General features: G+C 41.1%; 1 protein-coding gene across 1 annotated transcript in view; it reads right to left on the reverse strand.

Annotated features, from left to right (window-relative positions):
- The window catches only part of SCUBE1 (signal peptide, CUB domain and EGF like domain containing 1), a 212,842-nt gene that overhangs the window by 26,660 nt on the left and 163,836 nt on the right, over window positions 1-22,346 (reverse strand). Inside the window, exon 10 of the mRNA XM_075161699.1 lies at window positions 2,747-2,863. Within this exon, the coding sequence (XP_075017800.1) occupies window positions 2,747-2,863 (117 nt within the window). The remainder of the gene's footprint in view (window positions 1-2,746; window positions 2,864-22,346) is intronic.

Here is a 22,346-nt window from a genome sequence, read left to right on the forward strand (position 1 = left end):
GTGCACCAGGGGGATCTGCTTGCTAACCCACATTTAATGGGTTAAACATTTAAAAACACACATTTAATCCACAGTGCTCCTGCCACTGAGCTCTGGCCGAACTGTTCAAACACGAGCCTTTGCTGTCAAGTACCTCAGGCCAGACCCAAGCTCCTGAAGAAGCAGCCAAATTCCCAAAGGCATTGAACAGTCCTGCAGATTCTACTGGTTCTCCTGAGGTCACTTAATGAGCCAATATACACTGCAAGTAGGGCTTTACATAAACAGGTGGTGTAAGTGCTAGCACTGTCCTTCTAAAAGATTCCCTTACGATACACGACTTTTATACAAGAGATGTCATGAAAAGGATCCCAGAGAAAGCAACAAGGGTTGCCCTTCAGCATTGGAAGGCCCAGAACAGGGACATTGCCACGTAGTTCATTAATTACTAATAGAGGGGAAGCAAGATGGAGAGAAAGCTTATTAAGAGGCAAGCTTGCACCAAATCTTTTTGAAGGTTCTCATTATTTCTCCCTAGTTTTGACTTCTGCTCAGTGCCACATGGATGACAGCCAGGGTGAGTTATTTGTTCCACTGTAAACATCACGCTCCAGGGGCTGACTAAAACTAATGATAGGCCTGAGCAGCAAAGCTCAGGACCTGGACAAGTCTGGATTCAGAGCTGGGATTTTGGATCTGGGATTCAGAGCTGGGATTATGGAAAAAAGCAGGAGGTTTGGATCTGGTTATGTTTTTGCCCGAAGTTCAGCACTGAGTATTTCCAGTTAGAGTTCTGGTTTTACTTCAGTCTTATTTAAAAGCCTGAAGCTAAACTGAGGCTGAAGATTATTTAAAGACTGAGGCTGAACCTCAAACTTTGAGGCTTTCCCTAAATTAATAAAGTCATTAAGGAATTAACAGTGAAACTGAAGATCAGCCTCTCCACACCTCACACAGATCACCAAAATTTCAGACTGATTTTGCTTTCAGAACTGCCCTCAAGTGGAGTCTTCTCCCAAACTCTTTCCTTAGATGGGCTCCTATTTCTCTTCCTGCCTGCTTCTACTATACAGTGAATTCATTTGTTACTTGTCCTGCTCTATACAAGAGATACTAACATACATCTCCTACACCCTTCCCAAAGAGAAGCCAGGCAGAGATATCATTAGTAGTGTCTCACGTTAACCTTACCAGATCAGGTGAACTCAGCACTCAGACAAGCGAGGGGCTAGCATCTGTTTCTGCTACATCAGTTTGCATGGCACAAACCAAATCACATGGGAACAGAAACAACGTGAGCTTTTAACTGTATCTTTTTGACTCAATCTGTAGCACGATTTACTTAGGAATACACAGAGGACAACTCTTGCATATAATATGTACCATAATGCCTGCTCCACAAATTTAGAGCCGTTAGGGCCCAACACTCTTCTCAGCAATTCCTCTAACATACTTTCCCTGGACTAGGTCTGACTCAGATAAGAACCTGGCCTGAACACATGGATTTTGTGGGTTGAAAGTCAGGGCTTTGTTTATAGTTTGATGCAAGCTTTACTTAGTTTGTATCTTGAATAATTTGAATAATTAAATAATTAACTACTAACGATCTTTTAACTAAACAAAACCATTTAGTTTTACATTTCAAAAGAGCATGGAGAGTTTCTTTTGTGTCAGTATTTTCTCACAAGTAATTTAGATTCAGGGCTTTCTGGTTTTATGTGATTTTCTCTTGTCACTTTTGTTTGTGTAATGCTGACCTGATTGGTTAAAAGCATAATTTGGACTTAACAAATCCCTCAAAAACCCCCTTTGCTCTCCTTTGACCAGTGTTCTGAACACAATTAACTTATTAAATGTTCAGGCAGGAGACCACAGCAATAGCTGGGGGTGTTAGCCAGGCTGGTGGCAGACAGTCTTGAACTGGGACATCCCTGGCAAACATTGGACTTAATTTGAGTGCTCTGGAATTCTCCTGCCTTGATCAAGTAGAAGTTGAACCTCTAATCTGGTCATTGTGGTAATACTGCCCTATGATGCACTTAAAAAATATCCCTCTCCTGGATAACCAAACATTACAACACCAATCCTTTCCAGTTATGCCTAAAAGGTTGAAGAGCTGAAGTTGCTCCACAGAAAATGGGAACAAGGTACCCACAGCCTTCCGTTATGAGTTTCACAGGCTATGTCACAGTCTGGTAAGGACAAATACCAACTGAGCCAAAATTTGTAAACTTTGTAAAACTGACCTCCTTCTCCTATTCTCTTTGTTGCCCATGATTTGAAGCCTTCCTTCTGTAAATACAATTGTGACTAACCTCACTCTTATGGAAGTACCGACTGGTCCTCTGCGCTTGTAAACTCTGTAAGGAAGCTGACCCTGTACAGTGCGATGAACCCCAGCCATGAGGCTGCTTTGTGATGGTTGTGGAAGAACGGCTGCATCCATGCAGCAGTGGATGCAAGTGTCTCCGCTGCAGGCTTCTGGTCTATACTGAGGCTGCTATGTACCACCATCACAAACATGTGCGGCCATTGTTTTTTATTTATGGTCTTCTACTGGAAACGCTTCAACAAATTTGAGATGCTGAAATTTTAGTCACACCCAGCTCACACTACTTTAGCTTTATTTTAGCTTTATTTTAACTTTATTTTAACTTCATTGGTTTATCTTCTTCAGTTCTAAAATCTTCAGCTAAAAAATGTGTGTCTCAGTAAACAGTTCACAAAGCAACCAAGCAAACAGATAAGCAAAACTCAGCTTCCAAACCTCCACAGTGCGTCAGTCCGTACAAGGTGTAGCCTTTATGGCAGAGACATTCAAAGCTTCCAGGGTAGTTGATGCAGGTGTGATCACAGGTCCTTTCGAAGGAACACTCATCTATATCTGAATTCATAGAAAAAGCATCAAGAAATTAGAACTCAGTTAAACTGAATGGCTGGAATTTCACATTCAGTTGCAACATCTTACTGATGAACTAGCAGATATCACCCCAGGTAAAATCTGAATAAAACATCAGTCTCATTCCTCTAGTGTCTTATAAAGAAAGAACTTGCAGGTACATAGAGAAAGGTAAGAAAAGATAATTTAAGAAAAAACATGAAGACTGCATTATGTATGTTCACCATTAGATGGCAACCTTTAACTTCTGATCATATTTTCCCGGCAGGGCTGAGGGGGCACTGGGGGCTTTGGGGGGGTTAGTGGCACAATGGAAAAAAGTTTTCGGTTGAACCACATCATTCCCTCTTTCACTGACCACTCCTCTGACATCTTGCCCACCAGGACAGGGAGTCACTCGCAGACTTCTGCTCTGCCGAGGCAAGACTGTACAGGCAGTTGCACAGCTACGAGGGACACAGGAAAATAGCGCCCGAGAATGAGCCAGTATCAGGAATGGACAGGCGGCACGTAAGACACAGGAAATCCTAGTCAAATCCACATTCTACCTAACTCAAGAGAATTTGACCTCTTCCCCTTAAAAAAGTCAGGCATCTCTAATTATCACTGCTCACTAATGTGAAACCCTTATTTACATAGTCTCTTCCATCCAGCCGCCTATGAAGAAAGCAATTCACAGCACATTGCTTCAAAGACAGTACAAAGGTTTTGCTGAGCAGGGTGACATGAAGGTTTACTTGACAGCAGTCATCACAGAGTGGATGTGCTGAAAACCATTACATTAAAGGTACTTTAAATAGCAATGTTTGCAAAATAACAGCACTTCTGAGTGAATTTTATCCTCAGACAACTGGTTTTCCTAGAATCCCCTTCAGTGATTATTTTTTTCTGTTAAAAGGTCAGAGAAATTAATACAATGGCATTATTTAAGAGTGGTAATTTCAACAAAAATCGCATTCCTTTAATATTTCTGAGGGATAAAGGTATGGAATAGTATTCCTTTAATAGCTTGCACACTTTCTAGAGTTGCTTATTAAGACCATAGCCTGAGCAGCACCACTGCTATATATAACTTGGACTTTCATAATGTACATGCTTAGAAAGATGTGGGTGCTTGAAAAAACGTGGAAATTCACAAATACTTAAGGGTGTGCTACCCAATTCCTATATTTAAGTATTATTTATATAGTTTTGAAGTTTAATGAAACATTCTAAGTCTCATCATGTTATCATAAATACTTAAATACTTAACTTCAAGAAATATAAAATTAAGATTTTGTGTATGTGTATACAAACCCAAAATCTGCGTGAGAGTTTATGCACAAATTTAGAATGTTGTAAACAGCTATATTTTATATGATCTCCAATTTTAAGTGTTTCAAAACATTCACACAAAAGAGAATTCACAATGTGGAAAGCAACTGTTCGGGCAAATGCATATAACATAAAATGAAATACACATGGTGACCAAAAATCTATGCTATCCAGTTTTATGTGTGCATCACAATCACTTGTTATGATCAAGTAGCAAAAAAAGGACAACTGAGATTTTATCTTTTTTACATCTATTTCATTTTTAATGCATTTTCCTAGGCATTTTAAAATATCATTATTTGAGTTCTGAAAGTAATTTCTTTTTAAGGTTTCCTTTATAGTCTCGGAAATATGCAGCTTTTGAATACACATAAATCGCAAACCGTTTTAGCTTTCTCTAAATACATACATAAAGTAAAATCATTTGGGAATGAACACTGCAGTTATAGTTTTAAAGGATTTTTAATGCATAAGAAGCCAAATCATACATCATGGTTTCATTCACGTGTAACCTTGTTAGCTATATGGTATTGCAGGAAATTTACAAAAGCAGTTCATTTTCTGGCCTCTGACTTACCTTGGAAGGCTCTTTTTCAAAAATAATTTCATATTTCTCAATAGTGATCTTATCCTGTACTAGTTTAGTCAATGGGGTTTATGCATTGCTTTCACACATACTGCTTTGTGTTGTTAGACATAATGGTTTAGGCCTTTACAGGTTTTTCTTCACATTAAGAAGGATGCATATCCCTCTTTGCCCGTTGGAAACAACAGTCTGCCTAATAATATGACCAGTCATCTGCTTGCCAAGTAACAGGCACTCACGACAGACAAATGCATTTCTATTACACAAAATATCAGCTACTCATAAACTTACATTGCTTACACTGGCTGGCAGAGACTCTGAAACAAACACTTTTATTATAATACAAAGACTGCTATTAAAAGCTTTTTCGCCATTTAAAACCCCTCATCCCACCTCCTGCTGCTGTTCTCATAAATTCAACCTCTGCTGAATTCAGCATCTTGCTTTGGCTGATCGAACGCGGAAAGCCTCCGCGCAGATTTTTCCTTGCTTAACAACAAGCCCCTCGGCCCCCTCTCCGCCTTGCCTGTGGAGGGGAGGGCCAGGCACTGCCCGAGGGACCGAGCTTTCTGCAGCACCCTATCTGCAGAATCACCAGTCCCCTGAGGAATTCAGCACTGGTCATAGAAAAGGCAAAAATATGCACCACATACTCTTCACTAAAAGAAACCGGTGGTGTGATACAGGATGCTGAAATCCTCTCGCAATTTTTTTTTTTTTTAAACTCTGAAATCTGTGTTCTGGGCGCTGTTATACCCTGGCTCCCAGAAACTTTGAAGTGTCCCTCACACCTTTGTGGTGCTCCACAATACTTCTCCATATTTACCCTGAAAGGATGTGCTTGTTTCCCACCCCCCTCACGATACAGGTATATCTCATAAGAGACTGAGGAGCAGGGAGTTACACCTGGTTTCCCCCTTCACAGCCCTAGGTTTCAAATCCTGCTTACCACACAACTGGGAATGATCTAAATCTTGTCTCCTCCGTACAAACAACACTACACAATCTGGTATATCTACTGAAGAGAACCCAAAAATACAAAAGCAGAGATGTGGCAGGTTACAGCTAGAGAGCAAATAATTTCTCTTTCAGTTTTGTGGTCAACTCCCCCCCCACCCCAAACACATATACACACTCAAACACACGTACATTCTTGTACTGGGTTGCTCTGAATTCCCCCGCTCCCACACACCAAAATAAATACTGAGAAATGAACTTTCTGGGTCTGAGGCACTCTTAAAACAATTTAAAGTTATTGCAATTAAGTTTTAACACGAAAAGTCAAAACGTTTTGTTTTTGAGGAACTGCAGTGGAAAACTTCAACTTGAGGTTCAAGTTTCTATTCTATTTTTAGTTGGATTTGGCATGAATTCACAAATAGTCCAAACTGTCTCAGAACATTTCAGATTTGCTAATGCACTTATTTGACATCAAACACATTCTTTTTACTTTCACTTAGTCAAAAATTTGTATCACATTCACCACTGTAATCAGCATATGCAATTGTGTCATTTCAGTAAATTAAGAGATGTCTTCACAGCTTAACTGTTTCAAGCTTACAGGAACTATGGGGCTAAATTCATCTCCGGTAGCACACGACCAGTTTCCTGCCAGAGGCAGGCTTTTTCAGGATTACTAATGGTAGCAAATACATTGTAAGATGAGGGCCTCCCTACTTCACAGCAGACAACCCAGTGGAAGTACCAAGTTCAGAGGTTGGAGCAGACGACCTCCAGAGGTCCCTTCCAACCTCCACCACTGATTCACGTGCACACTGGCAGTCCCAGCCTTCTCTTTATGGTGTCCTGTGCTACTGAGAGCTCTCTTCCAGATGCCGTTTCCATGACATCAAGGCATCATCTCAAGCTGAATAAAGTCCAACATCTCTTCTATCAATCCACGTTCTCATCTCCAAAGAGAATGTTTGAACAGTGGAAGCACTCCTTTATTTTTGCCTAGAAGGGATTCAACTCGAAGAGATTGTTCAATGGTTTAATAAAAGAGCAGGATTTCCCTGTGTTTTTGAGGGAAGCAATTGTTGCCAGCGGTGGTCATGCTTGATAATAGTTGTTTGGCTCTGTTCCTATTATTTCAAGTCAGCATTTGGATTTTATTGTTGATTTTTCAATCATACTTAGCATTTTTTTTTTTTTTTAGTTCATGCTTTCACACATTAAATGATCCCATAACGATCTTTATTTTTCTTGAATATAATGCTTGTTAGTGGGTGTCAGATTGTCAGTACTGGAAAGTAAAGTCTTCCATCTATCTCCAGAAGGGAGCTACCACAGATCAAATTTCTTCTGAGTTTCCTGACACAGATGTGTCTCAAAAGTGACCTGAGGGAGCAGGGAGAAAGCAGCTCATTTTCCATGCTCATTCAAGTCCCTGCCCTTTCCACTGATGCTGCCAGTAGACTCCCAATTACAGTAGCACCAATTGTTCTGGTGGTTTGTGTAATGTGGACACTGACTCATTTGTGGACGTAGAGTGCAGGGCACCAAGAAGCCATCACACAGTAATGATTTTTGCTAAGTCTGAAACTGAGCTGGATTCCTACCAGCAGCTCTGAAGTGAAAGGCTCCTTTCTGTACTCTGTTTCCAGTCCTCAAATGCAGTCCCCTGTATTCTTGATTGTCATTGCTTTCTTCTCTAAAATAAATTTCAGAGTAATTAAAAGAAACCAATGATCAGGAGATTAAAGTGTAATGCAGGACATTTCCAAAAAGCATTAGCATTGCAAGCGAGCAGCTCAACACTAAACATATACAGGTGAGGCTGTAAATAGCACTGGATTTAGAGATGTTCTGAGGACTGCAAACTGATGCAGAAACTGCTATGACTCCCTGCCAGAATGTACACATGCAAAATTCACTCACACAGAGGTACACGTGTGATTTGGGGGTTGTGGTTACAGAACTGACCAATTCAATGCCCCGTTTGCCTAATCTCACATTAAAAATTTACTGCAAAAATAAGGATTTCCCTGTCTCTTTCTTCCTTAATATCATTTGGGTTGTTAATATTAGTAACAAGTGAAGAAATTGATTAGAGAAAACTAATGGTCATCATGACAGCTTTTCTCTGAGATGTACAATAAGCAACTAGGTTAATTTATGAAACTGGGAGCCTCCTTCCAAAACACAGGCCACATAGGATGCTTGAATAAGAGTTTGGTCTTGCTGCTTGGAGTATTTTTCATGTGGTCTGAAAATAAACATCGCAAGGGGAGATCACTGTTATTTGGTGGTGCTATTTGTGCTACAGAGAACAAGACAGGAGGGGCTCAAAGACAATCAATAAAAGCTATAACAGGGATTTGGGATGGAGTGCAGACTGTAATCATTCTGGACACTGTAAGCAAAGAACCCATCTTATATTTGATTTGTCTGTGTTCAGTGAGGCAAGACATGGTATACGCTAGGTCACGGCATATATACAAAATATATACATTTAATTTAAATATACTATTTCAAATAGAAATAAAATAGAAAATAAATACTTTTTGCTTAGAAATACAAAGTAAAATAAAAAGAAAAGGAAATATCTATCTCTAGTATCAATTCCTTCATCAGCAAAAGCAACTCATGACACCCTGAATGCTCGTAGATCACTTCAGTCAAAAATGGTCACAATATTACAGTAATACTTTGAGGTACTATCACAGTCATGACTCCATACACTCCCAATCTCCTCAGTTAGCTTAAGTATACCTTCATTATGGCAGCAAAGATTTATATATATCTCATAACTGCTGCCCAGGGTGCTGTGAAGAACATAGACAGCAAGGAATCGGTGGTTTTCAGATTCATGCATTAGTCGTGTTTGGCCCCCAGGCTGGAAGCGATGGCCGAGGTGTCCCACCACATTGCGCACAGCAAAGCCACTGCTCAGTACGGTGGGGTTATCTCCTAATGTGGCCACATTCTCCTAATGCAAAAGTCTACAATACATAGTTTTATTTTGTCCGTCTCTCACACCCTTGGTTTATTTTTAACCCCCAAGCCAAACACGGACTCAGTGTGGAGTACCCCACTCAACTGATCATGCACACAAGCCAAACTCAAGGCTAGTCAGAACGTTTTGTGTTCACATTTCTCAGCTTCCAAGTCATCGGCTCCTCTGAGAAACAGAGCCTTTCCTTTTTCTCATTCATTAAGCACACATACATAGAAACTCTAAAGAAGTGTTACATGATGTTTTTAAAATAAACACTAATGCTTTTTTATATGTATTTTGGCTGAAAGTTATTTTCTGTCTTCTCTCCCTCCCCTCTGATTTCTCCAGGGAACTGATACCACCCATGTAATGTTGTTCACCTTACAGCCTAGCCAGCGTGGTTTCCAACAATATTTGACAGACATTAGGGAAACCACGTATCTTAATCTGAGTGGTTGCTGGACCATAGGGAGTCATGATTCAAGCTATGTTCTCCAACAAATGCTGGTTTAAATTCAATATTGGGAAAGGTATTATTTTGCTACAGCAGCCATATGATGGGGTTTCCACCACATCTCACGTTTTCTGATCCACAGTGACTTACCCCTGTTCACAGTTAGTAAAAATGCATCCTCCATCTGAGAACGTAACCCTCTAATACACATCCAACACTGACCAGAAAGAATGGCTTATAGCTAACTTCTCCTTATGTTTCAAAGTCTACAATAATAAAACCAATAAAGAGGAAGCACGGAAAGATGTAGTAATGTACAAACCTTCTACTTCATTACCTTCCCACTGAGTGCTTCTGGAGCAGGCTAACACAAGGGGGGGGGGGGGGGGGGGGGGGGGGACCATAATCCCAAACCTTTAAAAGTAATTGAAAAACCACACCCATTTAGACTTCCCACTGCATTACTGACTTGCAATCAAGTCAACTTGTTGCTAAGACTTAATTGTTAATAACATACTAATGACCTGCAAAAAAACCAGATCTGGCATTAATTGCTATACTTTTAATGTGAATGTAAGTGCCTAAGTAGCACAGTCACATCTTGTATTTCAGAAATTTAAGTGAGAAACTGTCCATTATGACTAACATTGACTTGGACCAGAGCATTTGTTTATTTAAGAACTTTATTGCTCACAGTTAACTATGCGATTAGTGAAGACCAAATGTAACACACTAATCAGGGAATGAAAGACTTCTGAAGGAAATTGATTCTGCTCACAAGGAAATGTGCTTTTTATTATAGATGATTTGTTCTTAGAATGCAAAGTGGTAGTAAAACAAATAAATGTACATAAACTGCAAAAAAACCCTGCAAAATATACGCGAGACAGAGGCAATAAATAATTGGAAACCTGTGACTTATTATATAAGCATCCCACAGAGGAGGTATTTCAAGGATTTAGCAGTACAAAATGAAATGACTATTACTCAGCTTCAGGAATAGGCACACAGTAGCAGTCAGTGACAAATTCTGCAGAATCTTTGATTCCTACTCACTCTAATACAGGTAAGACCACTGTTCCATGCATTATTTAAACATACTGCCATGGTTCAGTTCAGGAACAGAAATTTGCTTGTAGCAAATTAGAGCTAATCTGGTTTCCCCAGACCAGACAAAACATTTAATTGTACCCTTGATTCACTCATACCAAACAGTATGTCTCTGATCTCTAGCAAGAGATTTAGGCAGTAATGCTACAAGCAGGTCCGTGTCTTGGTCCACACGCAAACCATGGAAATCAATGAGGACCTGCAGTGGCACCAGGGTCACGCAGATGTGCCTCCAGTCGCATTTCCACTGGAGGAATTTGGGGTCAATTTTGCTTCTGCTCTGCAACCCACAGAAGGTACTTGCTGCCCCAGTGGGCAACACTTTCTAGGATGGCAGTGGCTTAACATGGACTTCAGAAATTATGACACATTCCTTCCTCTGGGTTCAACACGCTGAAAGGGCTGCCTTCTTGCAAGCTACTTAGCAGCCTGAGCTTCTGCCGCAGCGGTAGGGTCTCCATGGACCTTGAGCCTGCCAGCTCTTCCAGGCTGGCTAAGCAAGAAGTGCTCTGCCAAACAGGCAAATGCCCTGGAAGATGCAACTAGGCCACAGTTTCCACTTATTTAATCCAGCATGGTATACAACACCTGGAGTGGGACTTCTATCCCTTCCTATCCATAGCCGTACTAAGGATCACCAGTGTTATCATCTACTTGGTTCTGCCTCATGGCCTCAGTATTCTTTTATGTCAGTATGTTTTTATTCAGTATATTGAGATCCTGGAAACAGCTTGTCTTCACCTTCCTCCCAGCCTATCTGTACCCACACTAAGTTCAATAACCTGGTATCTCTGTTCTTGAGGCTGTCAAACTGCTGATCACTCTTAAGAGAGGCTGTGTCCTTCTCTGTCTTCATACAGTACTAAATGCAGTATTAACACTCTATAGCTCTGGTGCAAGTGCAGTTTAGGGAGCCACAGTTGTCTCTGTTGTTTATCATTATGGTCTGATGATTTTAGATACTCTTATTTTGCTCTAAGGAATACCTGGGCATCACTGATTTCTCCTTTCTCTGTGTGTTCTCCCACTTCTGCTACATGTCTGAAGTTGAATGATGTCTTCCAAGTCCTAGCAGCGTGGATAGAAACTGGATATTTATTTTGATAGAATGAGTATATTTAATGCCAGCAAGATGACCGTACTCATTTAGTCTGACCGCCTGCACTTAAGCAGCCTCTAGCATTTTGCTTCGTAACCTCCAAAAGCATCTCTGTTCCAGAAAGGATTGTCTAGCTGTTTTCCTGGACTGATCTCTTAGTCTTCTCCATCAGTTTAATTTTTAGAGTTCAAATTGGTATGATCCTTTTTAATTGCTAAATTTGGTAAAGGCTGAATAATTTCTCTTGAAAGAGTGTAACGCATACCTGATCCTTCCCAGAATCAGCAGGTACCTCTTGATACATTTCTCATATTATTTTTTTGGGTCTGAGGTTACACACAGGAAAGCAGGATTCCAACTAAGTAGTTCCCTTGGGCTGGCTGGCTGCCTCTCTTAATTCATATCACTGGAGCAGCTCAGGAATCTTTCATTGGCCCCTTGCAGGAATTGCAGTAGTCAGATCCTTCTTTGATGCTATACACCAAGGGGACAACTCTTAACCCAGCAAACTCAACACCCTCATTAACATCAAGGCAACTGGTTTCCCACTGTTTACCTAGAAGTTACAGCAAAGGGAACTGCCGTTGGGAAGAACAAGACAGTACATTTGGGAGAGTCTTTAAAGGCAAATGGCAGCTCATTTTCTCTATCTCTGCTATCAGACCTTATCAAAAGAGACCAGTTGCACTTTCTGGGAACCACTGTGCTACCTCTGGGATTTGAAAACAGAAGGAAAGCAGGTTAAAAAACGAGACTTGGCAATAAAATTGTAGGCCTAAACTGTTTGCTCCCTCTCCAGAGTAAATACAATCCTTTCCTTAGGAACTCTTCCAAGGGAGTTTTATGTGATCTCATGTACCAGCAAATTAATTTTCCCTTCTCTTTTCAGTTTCTTTCAAAAATTCCCTATTTAATTTTCTTCCGCATAGAGTCTGCAAGCTCATTCTCTTGCACGAGCTTCCCTCAGGGCTTCCTCAGAGTCTGCAGAAATGGGGCTGCAAAACGACATCTTAATGCAGTAAATACCTATTCCCTATGTGTTCCCCTTAATGCTTGTGCCAAGTCAACTGACCACCATACATTCCTCTTCCTGTCAGCACTGCAGAGCCAATTCTGCTCCCAGTCAGCGAGTACGGTTTTGTTCTGCTTCATTCATCAGCCACGGAACTATTTCCTTGCTTTTGGATCACCAAAAGCTTTGCCTGAGGGGCTGGGAAGATTTATGGTTTTGGGTGGAAACTGCAGAATTTGGCAATTTCAGCCAGGCAAAAATTGGCAGTTAACTTTGGGGTCTTTGGGGGTATCTTTGACTATAGTTGGTGGGATTTGGCCCAAGGTTTTTTACATTTCTATAATGAAATACATCATCATCACCACCACCATTATTACTACATTATTATTTCTCTGCTGTTGGGCAAAGAAAAAGGTTTCCAACATTTCTCCCTGCAGCATTATGAAGGACCCCACCACCTTCTTTTTTTGTAAGCAGCACCAAACTGAAAAACAGAGTAATGGTAGAGGATTACCTGATAAATTCAATTTCTGGCAGATAATAATCTCTTCTAATATTTTAAACGTGGTTGTGCAAAACTACTTGCTAAATCTCGGTACTGCAAGGAGGGCTGGAGAACAGCCGTGGCAGCTTTTCCTATGGGACTGCTGAGGAGGAAAAGGTGCCTGGCCTGGGAAGTGCCAAGCCAAGCTTCCCTCTTCCTCCGTTTCTTCAGCGGAGGTGAACTGCTCAGCAATTCTGAATTTGGTCAGCTGTCCTAGCAGAGAGAGGAATGAGAAAACCGATGCTGGGTCCTGAGGCTTTCTGAGTGGCAGGCAGCAGTACATTTCATATCTAATGAGGTAAGCTTGTTTCTTCTGTACAGACACTTCACTCTATCACTCACATCAGGAAACACATCCAGAACTCTCCCTAGCTTAATGCTCCCTGATGCCTCTGCCATATTTCAACCAACCCTGCCATGGCTTCTCCCCGTTTGTAAAATCACTTGACAGATTGTCCTGGTTTCGGCTGGGATAGAGTTAATTTTCTTCCTAGTAGCTGATATAGTGCTGTGTTTTGGATTTAGGATGAGAATAACATTGATAACACACCGATGTTGTAGTTGTTGCTGAGCAGCGCTTAGAGTAAGTCAAGGACTTTTCAGCTTCCCATACTGCCCTGCCAGCGAGGAGGCTGGGGGTGCACAAGAAGCTGGGAGGGGGCACAACCAGGACAGCTGACCCAAACTGGCCAAAGGGATATTCCACACCATATGACGTGATGGGGGGAGGTGGCTGGGGGCGTGCGGTCGCTGCTTGGGAACTGGCTGCACATCGGTAGCAGGTGGTGAGCAATTGCATTGTGCATCACTTGTTTTGTATATTCTTTTATCATTATTATTATTTTCCTTTCCTTTTCTGAACTATTAAATTGTCTTTATCTCAACGCATGAGTTTTCCCTTTTTTCCGATTTTCTCCCCAGTCCCACCGGGGGGACATGAGCAAATGGCTGTGTGGTGTTTAGCTGCCTGCCAGGTTAAACCACGACAAAGATAACCTTAGTCAACCTGGTGTTCAATTTAATGACCAGCTGCACCAGATGTGTAAGTTTCTGGAGCTGGGGAGAGGCCACAGGTCTATGCTGCGGCTGAGGATGGATCACCTCCTGCGAGCCTGCACTCCAAGGTACCTATACATCTGGCTACGTGGCACCCTCTGTACATCCTCTCTGTACAGACACCCCCTAGACACCCTCAGATTGAGATTCACATACTCCAGGAGAAGAATCTTGAGGGATTCACATCTGCCCTCAGCTAGGGGATGGGAGCAGAGAGGGCAGAGCCCTCAGCTAGGGGAGTCTCCCCAGAGGGTCTGCAGAGAGACGCGCTAACCACCAGAGACAGCTCTGTAGATACTTTCAAAGAAGTTAAAAAAATAAAGGAATTATTTTTGCAGGTGAGAAAGTTTGCTGTTATGGAACATGAAAAAAATCTACTAATAACTAGACACAATGGTATAAAATTAGTAAGTCCGCCCAAGGTCACAGACATGAAGGGAGCCAAGGGAGGTGTTCTATAAAGGCATTTGGAAAGGAAGATTTCAAATCATTACTGGTTTTCGCTATCAAGCTCATCACACTTAGCCTCACCATAAGGTCATGGCAGTTGCTCTCATACTACTTTTTCTCCTTACTGTTATCCTTGTGAATAACAATTTTTAAAAGGACTTCTAAAGGATTTTTAAAAGATTTAAAAATGCACTATAGGGATCTGAACCTGAGTAAAGCACTGCTATCTTCTAAATACAACCAAAGCTAATAGTATAAAAAATGCATAAGTGCATTTAACAATATTGTTCATTTTTAGAACCTATTACTTTTAAAATCAATAGAAAATGAGTTGAGCTAAGCACTTTGTCAGATCACAGTTTTTTCCTAAGAGCCACAAAATCTACCCACTATTGGATCAGGAAGGGCTGGAACTGCCTGGTGAAAGGCCGTGTGCCAAAGAAAGTCCAAGTACATTTGCAACCTTTCAGTGACGGCAAATCAGAGAAAGGTCAACAGCTGTGATAAATGAGCCTGACTTAAAACTGTACCTCCGAATGCTTAGCCTGGAGAATGAAAGTGCAACTACAGTTGATGGTATTTGTGATAAGTGAAATCTGTTATGTATGCTAGCACCAACAAAGTTGTAGCACCATGGGCATCAGGATGTATAGCGCTCGGATGACAGCTCTTCTCAGTGCCCTGTATGAGCACTTTGGTGATCAGTCTGTGCAACCACATCTTCACTGCTACGTGCAAGGAGCATGCATGTGCTAACAAATGCGTTGCTCTGCAGATGTGGGGGACCACCATCCCTGATGCATTTCTGACACTCCCTTTATTTGCTTCCCACATTATGTACAGATTGTTTCACACAAGGTTTTGAAACAGAATTACTATTATGGTATGAAAACAAAGATCCTCCTGAGCCCACTTGCTTGTATGGGTATTTCTGCATGTGACAACTGGACACAATCACTTAGTGGCAACACAAGGGCCTCCAAGCTTTGACGGCTGAATCTGCTGGGATACGACGTGAAAAAGATGTAGAGACAAGAAAGGTAAAAGGCTCAATTTCTGTGGGATGAAGATCCTGAAACTGGAGACTGAAGTTGTGTCAATGCTTAGACCGTCTGTAGACTTCCCAGACACTACTCTTGCTCTTGGGTTTATGCTTACCTGTCCTAGCTCTTTCTCACCCCTCCCACCCCTCTCCATTACATGGGGCCTTTGTTGTGTTCAGGCTCCTCTATTAATCTGAGGAACCCAGTAGGAGGCAATTGGCTTTGGTTCCTATTACGTTTATCCTCTAATCATTGTTTTGCTAGGACAATCTAAAACGCAATTAAAGTGAATACTTTCCCAACATTTTTTAAGAAAACAAAGTACTTTCATCAAAACATTGGCAAGATTTTATAAGCAAACACGTATCCTTTTCCAAAATCAATCATTTTCCAAGGCAAAGGCAAGTTGAATTATCTACTGCTATTATGGCAATAAACTGTGCTACTACTTCAAGTGCTTGGGGTAGGAGAAGCCATATATCAAGAGTAGAAGTGTATTAAAAGAAACTTCAGGCAGGTTTATTTGTTTCCTACAAACATAAACATGTTTAGTAGCCTGCACTCTGCTCAAGCCACTATTTACACAGCAACTCTATAAGAGCAGCTTAACAGCCTGATGAGACAATATAAAAAAGACTTTACCCTCTCTATATCAAGCAAAAAATATTCCCTCTATCCTGCCATACATTTGATTTTTAGATGTATTTCTGAAAAGAGGAAACTGTTCTCTTTGCTAAGGGTGTTTGTCTCCATCACCCTTTAGTAGGAGCTGCTAGTGAGACTTCTTGAAGGAAAAGGGACTAATCTGGGTGAAAATGTGCCTAGTGTTATTTGATGGTGCTGAAAGAGCAAGTACCACAACACAGTTTCAGTTTCAACTGAAAACTCAAATGCAGCACTTCCCTTCACCTCCTGTGGACTGTGCATTCCCAGCTTACTTCAAGCTCTTGCTGAAGTCAATGGCCACTGAATATACACAAGAATTGCTGTTCTCTGGGTCTGCTTCAAAGGTTTGTTTAAAAACTCTGCCCAGAAAGGCTGGCCTCTGTGGAGTCGAGAAACAGCAGGTATCCCTCTGAAAACACTAACAGAAATGTTTTGCAAATATGCATCAAAAAACCTCCACCCAGCAAAATCCCAGAAGATACTCCTCCATTCCACTGCCTCTTAATATTTGGACTTAGATTTTTGTTTTCATCTCACCTGTCCTAACTAAGGCCTCATCTCCAAGTTACCAAAACAAGTAGTAGCAGTTCATAACATGGCTACTGGAAGAAAATCACACCCCTTTGCTTCAATAGGTTAGGCTTTTATTCTCACTATAACAAATAAACAAAACAGGGCACTTTTAAAAGGCCCAGAAGGATAGATGTAAGCACAGGAAAATGAAACTCTTCTGAACATTTGGGATAGGGTTGTCATTTTATTGCAATTCTGTATAGCACTTAGTGTAAAGGATATTTGACCTTATTAAATGATTAAATGATTGAGCGCAGTAATATGGCATTATCTCAATGTGCACTACTGCAATAGTGGAGAATATATATACATATAGTCTTTCTCTGGTTCTCTTTAAAAACAATTCCTATTGAATTACAGCTTTCAGCACTATTTATCAATAGATTATTGTTTGTGGAAGAATGCTACCTTCCTGCTCAAACTATTCCAAGGCTGACTCATATCCTGGTAACTCATTAATACATAACATGATTCTAGTCCAGTAAAATCATTTCTGCACTATACACATCATAAATCCTACAGCATCAACTGAAAAACATATCTCAAATTCTCTTTCTAAACACTAATGGAACGTTTTGCTTGGCTTCCCACACACATCATCAAGGGGAGGGGGACAGACAGAGCTGTAAAAAGCAATTTGATAGCAGTATACTTTATAGAGTTTAACATAGGAATATAAGAGCTGTCATACTGAATGAGACCTGAGGTCAAACTAATCTAGTATCTTACTTCCAACAGTAGCCTGTGTCAGAAGCTTCATGGGAAAATAGAGGTGGAATAATCTGCCCCATCTGCCCTCCCCTCATTAGGTCTCATCCCATTAGAAATTGATTTAAAGCCTAGATTGTGAGGTTTAATATTCCTTCCAAGAAGCAGCAACCAAAGAAAATTTGCCTTTAACTTATGACAACACTGTGCTGCAGAGAGGAGAACTGGAGGTGGGGGGGATGTATTTGTTTTCATGTTTCAGCAGACTTAATTGCTGCAACCAACATGGGAGATACTATCACTTGGCAAACAAACTTGTACTGGCTAGAGCTGTTTTTACTTCATGCCTGGGGCATTTATTGTTTCTGGGTATGATCTTGCAACCCTTTTTTTCTCACAGAGGCAGACTGTACCACTAATCACAATCTCACTGACGCTAAGAGTAAGCACCATGTGTAACAGAAAGGGTTTGAGAAGTATTCCTTTTATTGACAGTGTAACATGTTGCTTCCCAGAGGAGTATTTTTTTAATCTGATGCTAGAAGCAATATGGTGCTTGTCATAAGCAAGATATTTTTGTAAGGCTCAGTGACACAGAATGCCTTAGAGAAAATCTGCATAGGGAATGAACATCATCAGTGACAGGGAAATCATCTTGAATTTTCTTTCTGTGACCTAGTCTGATTTCCACAAGTAGCTCCCAATATCTCCTCCAGTGCACCACTGATTCTCACTGGTTCTTGAGCTACACTGGCAGCTGAATCAGCACTGTTGTTTACATACCAAGTGCTCACACTGTTAAACATACTGGGCCAGACTCAGCTGGACTGGCTGAAAATCAGCCTATATCAAGTCAATGCATTTTGTATCTTACAGCACGCCTATCTGATGTTGATGAGTGTTTGAGTGCATCAAGGCAAAATCACTCTCCTTCATGTGTATCACACAAATGAGTTGATAAGGGGAATGGCTTGAGTCCCTTCATCCCTCTCTCTCTCATTAATCACCCCCGCACTGGCACTGACTCACCCTGTTCAAGTGGTGGAACATAATACGCTTCCCTTAGTGTGACAGCACTCTAACTCTGCTGAGTACCGTAGCCTTCTCCCTGATGTAAGTGAGCAAAATGAAGCCCTGGATATTTTCTCTGACTGCTGAAGACCTCAAACTTACAGCAAACTCAGGCAAAAGTCAGGGAGGGGACTTGTAAGCCTGCTTGCTCCTCACCCCAGACAGCAAACGCTCTCTGGGATCCCCGCTTGCTACCTCCCTCACAAGGACACAGGCTCATGGCTTGCTAATGCTCTCCACCCGCTACAGTTCGGTCCTCACCATGAGGGTAACAACCTCAGCGAGAGGTTTGTAGGGGTTCAGGTAAAAATGTATTTTAAATATTAAGAAAAAACCCCACACCAAGCAGTAAAATTTCTGCTGGTGTCCTCTTTATACCGTCTCACCTGGCTGTGAAGCTGTATGTTATTGCCACTCCAGAAAGAAGGGGAAGGCTAAATACTGTTACTTTTATTGAACATTTGCTTCTTTTATTTATTTAATGAGGGAGAAAAGGAAAGAGAGGGGGTGGACCAACAACAAAACTTTCCAGTATTTTTTACTGGAAAGTTGGCCAAACCATAATGTTGATGCATTGAATCTGAGGGGTCTGGGCCTCAAGCGTTGTCTTTTAAACTAACTTACATGAAACATTAGTTCTAGCATGGATACGGATTAGCTGAAGGGTTTAATCAGTCTCTTTACTGCTGTATGGTGCAGCTGTACCCATTTAACATGTCTCACAGCTCACTGCCTCTGGGACTGCACTAGGGTATACTCAGCTATAACTCAGAGCAAGAAGAGTTGGGGGAGTAGCAGTAAGGTAAAAAGATAGCTTGGCTTGGCTGGGAGAATGATGACATAAATTTCCCCTGTCCTGCTATTCCAAGGAATTTCCTCAGGATTTTAAAATTGGGACAATAGGACATGGGATTCTCTCTGTCCTCTGTTTTCATGATGCTATGAGAGACAGACACAGATGCTCCAGCCCTGACCTCTACCCATGCATTTAGTTAAGTAATCTAAGACGGGTGACTGTGCCCTATATAAATCAATGCAAGGGGTGTATCCTCATCCTGAGACCTTCATCAGGTTATGTGAGTGGGACAAGGCCAATTGCTTTACTGGGTTACATGATCAAATGTGGGTGGCAGGCCACTGTCATGTAACCCAAGGGTGCAAACCTTTTTGGCCCCTTTTTTATTTTTTAATTATGTCACTCTATGTCAAAGATGTCTGGTGACTCAGTGCTGCCTGTGTGGATGCACTGATTTATTTAGGATTAAACTGGTCCTGTACAGCCATATTTATCATCAATGGTTCCATACAGAAGAGTATAGTGAGATCTTTGTAGCTAATCTTTGTGGGCTTCTTTAGGCCAAAAATAATTCCCACAAACACTTTCTATCTGTCCTTCCCTGAACGATTAATCCCTCATTTCATACCCATTTTCAAAATGGAGATACCATGCTGGGAGATTAAAATCTTGCCCTTGGAAGGCTAATAGTGCATATTTTGTACAAGTAAGTGAAAAGGTAGATGTTATAAGAGGGGATTACATATCCAGTTAATATGGCAATGTTTCAAGACCAGGCCTGCAGAATCCTTCGATCATAGACAGTTACTGTATTTTTCAGGGTGCTATTTTTCCTTCTCTCATTCTGGAATGAAAGAAGGCTTCTCTTGACAATTATGCATTGGAAGCGCTGTGTAAAGCGTCCCTCTACCAACAGATCGATCATAGGGTCAGCTAGGTCTAATCATATCAAATTCTCTGGAATGAAGACCTATTTGGCAGTAAAGAAAGGTCAGTCTCTCATTTAACAGTATTATTTTAGGATTGCATGGATTATGGTTCTGTGGTGCAGCTGGTTAACACAGAAGGCCTGGGGCTGGGTTCAAATCTTATTTCAGATCATAAGTAAAAACCAGTTGTGGATGACAAGAGTTGGGAGGTATATCCTGTAACACATCAGAAAGCTTGCTACACTCATCAAGTCTGCTCAGAGACAACCTGAGAAACAAAAAAACAGAGCTGGACAAGGTTTGAGGTGTTCTGCAGGTCAGCATTGCAATATGCTGGCAGAGTTACTAAGAAAACTGCCTCAATATCTGCTAACAGTATCCTTGGCTCTAGCCATTACTTCCAGTTGTTCCACTCCATGAGCATCAAGTTTTTGAGGAACACTTGTCTGGAAGTGAAGCTGAGGAGAGAGGAAGGGGCCATACATGGGGTATATAAAAAACACATTTTTTTAAAAAAAGAGAAAGAAAAGTCCAAATACGCAAATAGCATAGTGGATATGCTCATGTCTTTCTCTCGTAAAACCACCTCAAATCAGCTACATTTGGACTTCTATTGGATTGCTTAAACCCCAAACCTCTAGCAAAATGTGCCCATAGAAAATCACTAGAGGGAAAATTCAATATATCATGAAGCTAGGGCGGCAAATTCTGTTTGGGATTTCCTGGTGTATAAACCTGCATCACTGAATTTCCTTTGGACAGACACCAGCACTACCAACAGCAGACTATGAGGCCCTGCATTCCAGTGCCTAGTTACAAAAGAGTCAGTCGCATTCGTTTGAAATATGGTAGGAAGGTAGTAAAGAATAACCAATAGTCACACAGGCAATACATCAAAGCAAATAAAAAATGCTGACACCTACTGTGTGTGAACACATGGCCTTAAAAAAGCCTCGAAAATGCCAGACAGTCCATGCAGGTATTCCACGTGCCCCAGAGGTACTTTCGCCTGATGGACAATCATCTCCTTTACAGTGGCTGTATCAATTCAAATGGTTGGTGAAAAGGCTACTTGGGCAGACTTCATCTAGCAATCATCAAGCCCCGCTTAAGCCCGCTTTGGAGGCTGTAAGTGGACTAGAATGATGCAAATGCCTTAAACTGCCCCCTGCAAAAGTTTAAATTCCTCAGCATAGGAGGATTTGGCTCTATTTTGGACAAGTGGAGAGGGGCAGAGGGCAAGAGTGCAAATTTAGCAGGCTGAAGTATTACATGTTGATCACTGGATGTTCCCACTAAAAGCACTTTTTTTCTGAATGTAACTCATCTTTCCAACTCTACTGTTCCCTGGAGAGAGTTACGACAAATGTGTGTGCGACAAATGTGTGTGTCTCTCCTTGTCTTGCTTTGCCAAAGGGAATTCCTACAGCAGGAAGAGAAAATTATTTATGATAGAATTTCACACATTTTTCTGGGTGCTTAAGGAAGCTTGAACTTGAGTGGAGCAGAGAGAGTGCTTATTGTTGAATTTTTTTCAAGATCACTGCACAACAAACAGAAACTGAATAAGCAATTAAGTTAACTGGCTTTAAAACTCATATTGGCTGAGGATTAAGGTAATTATGTCTCCGCTTACACACATTCATTGCAGCTTTAAACAGTCTTGCTTGCTGTTTTGTTGCTGATGTGGTTCTAAAACTAATCTGAGTTATTGTCCTGCTGCTAATTACTACAAAGGTTACAAACACAATCTCTCCTTGCTATAAATATAGCTATGTTGTTTGTATTACATGGTCAAAGGAGATGCAGGCCTTTTTTGCTAGGTTTATACAAACAGATCCAACCATTTCTTCCTGTATCAAAGAATTTACAATACCTTAGACTTAAGGGATCTGTTAAAATAATACACAATAGATGGGTTTGGTATTGTCATACAGTGATTTCACCGTCAAAGGAGAAAAAAATCTATTTTTAAATTTGCGTGAAAAGAGAGACTGGGAAAGCAGTTATCAGCCTCCACAATATCACTGGCAGAGCAATGTGGATTCTTCACCTTCTGGGTTACAAGTAAGTTTCTTTTTAAATGGCTGGAATGCAGGGGAGGGGAAAGGAAGGGA

Source organism: Calonectris borealis, chromosome 1 (genome assembly GCF_964195595.1).
Source record: "Calonectris borealis chromosome 1, bCalBor7.hap1.2, whole genome shotgun sequence".
Taxonomy (NCBI): domain Eukaryota; kingdom Metazoa; phylum Chordata; class Aves; order Procellariiformes; family Procellariidae; genus Calonectris; species Calonectris borealis.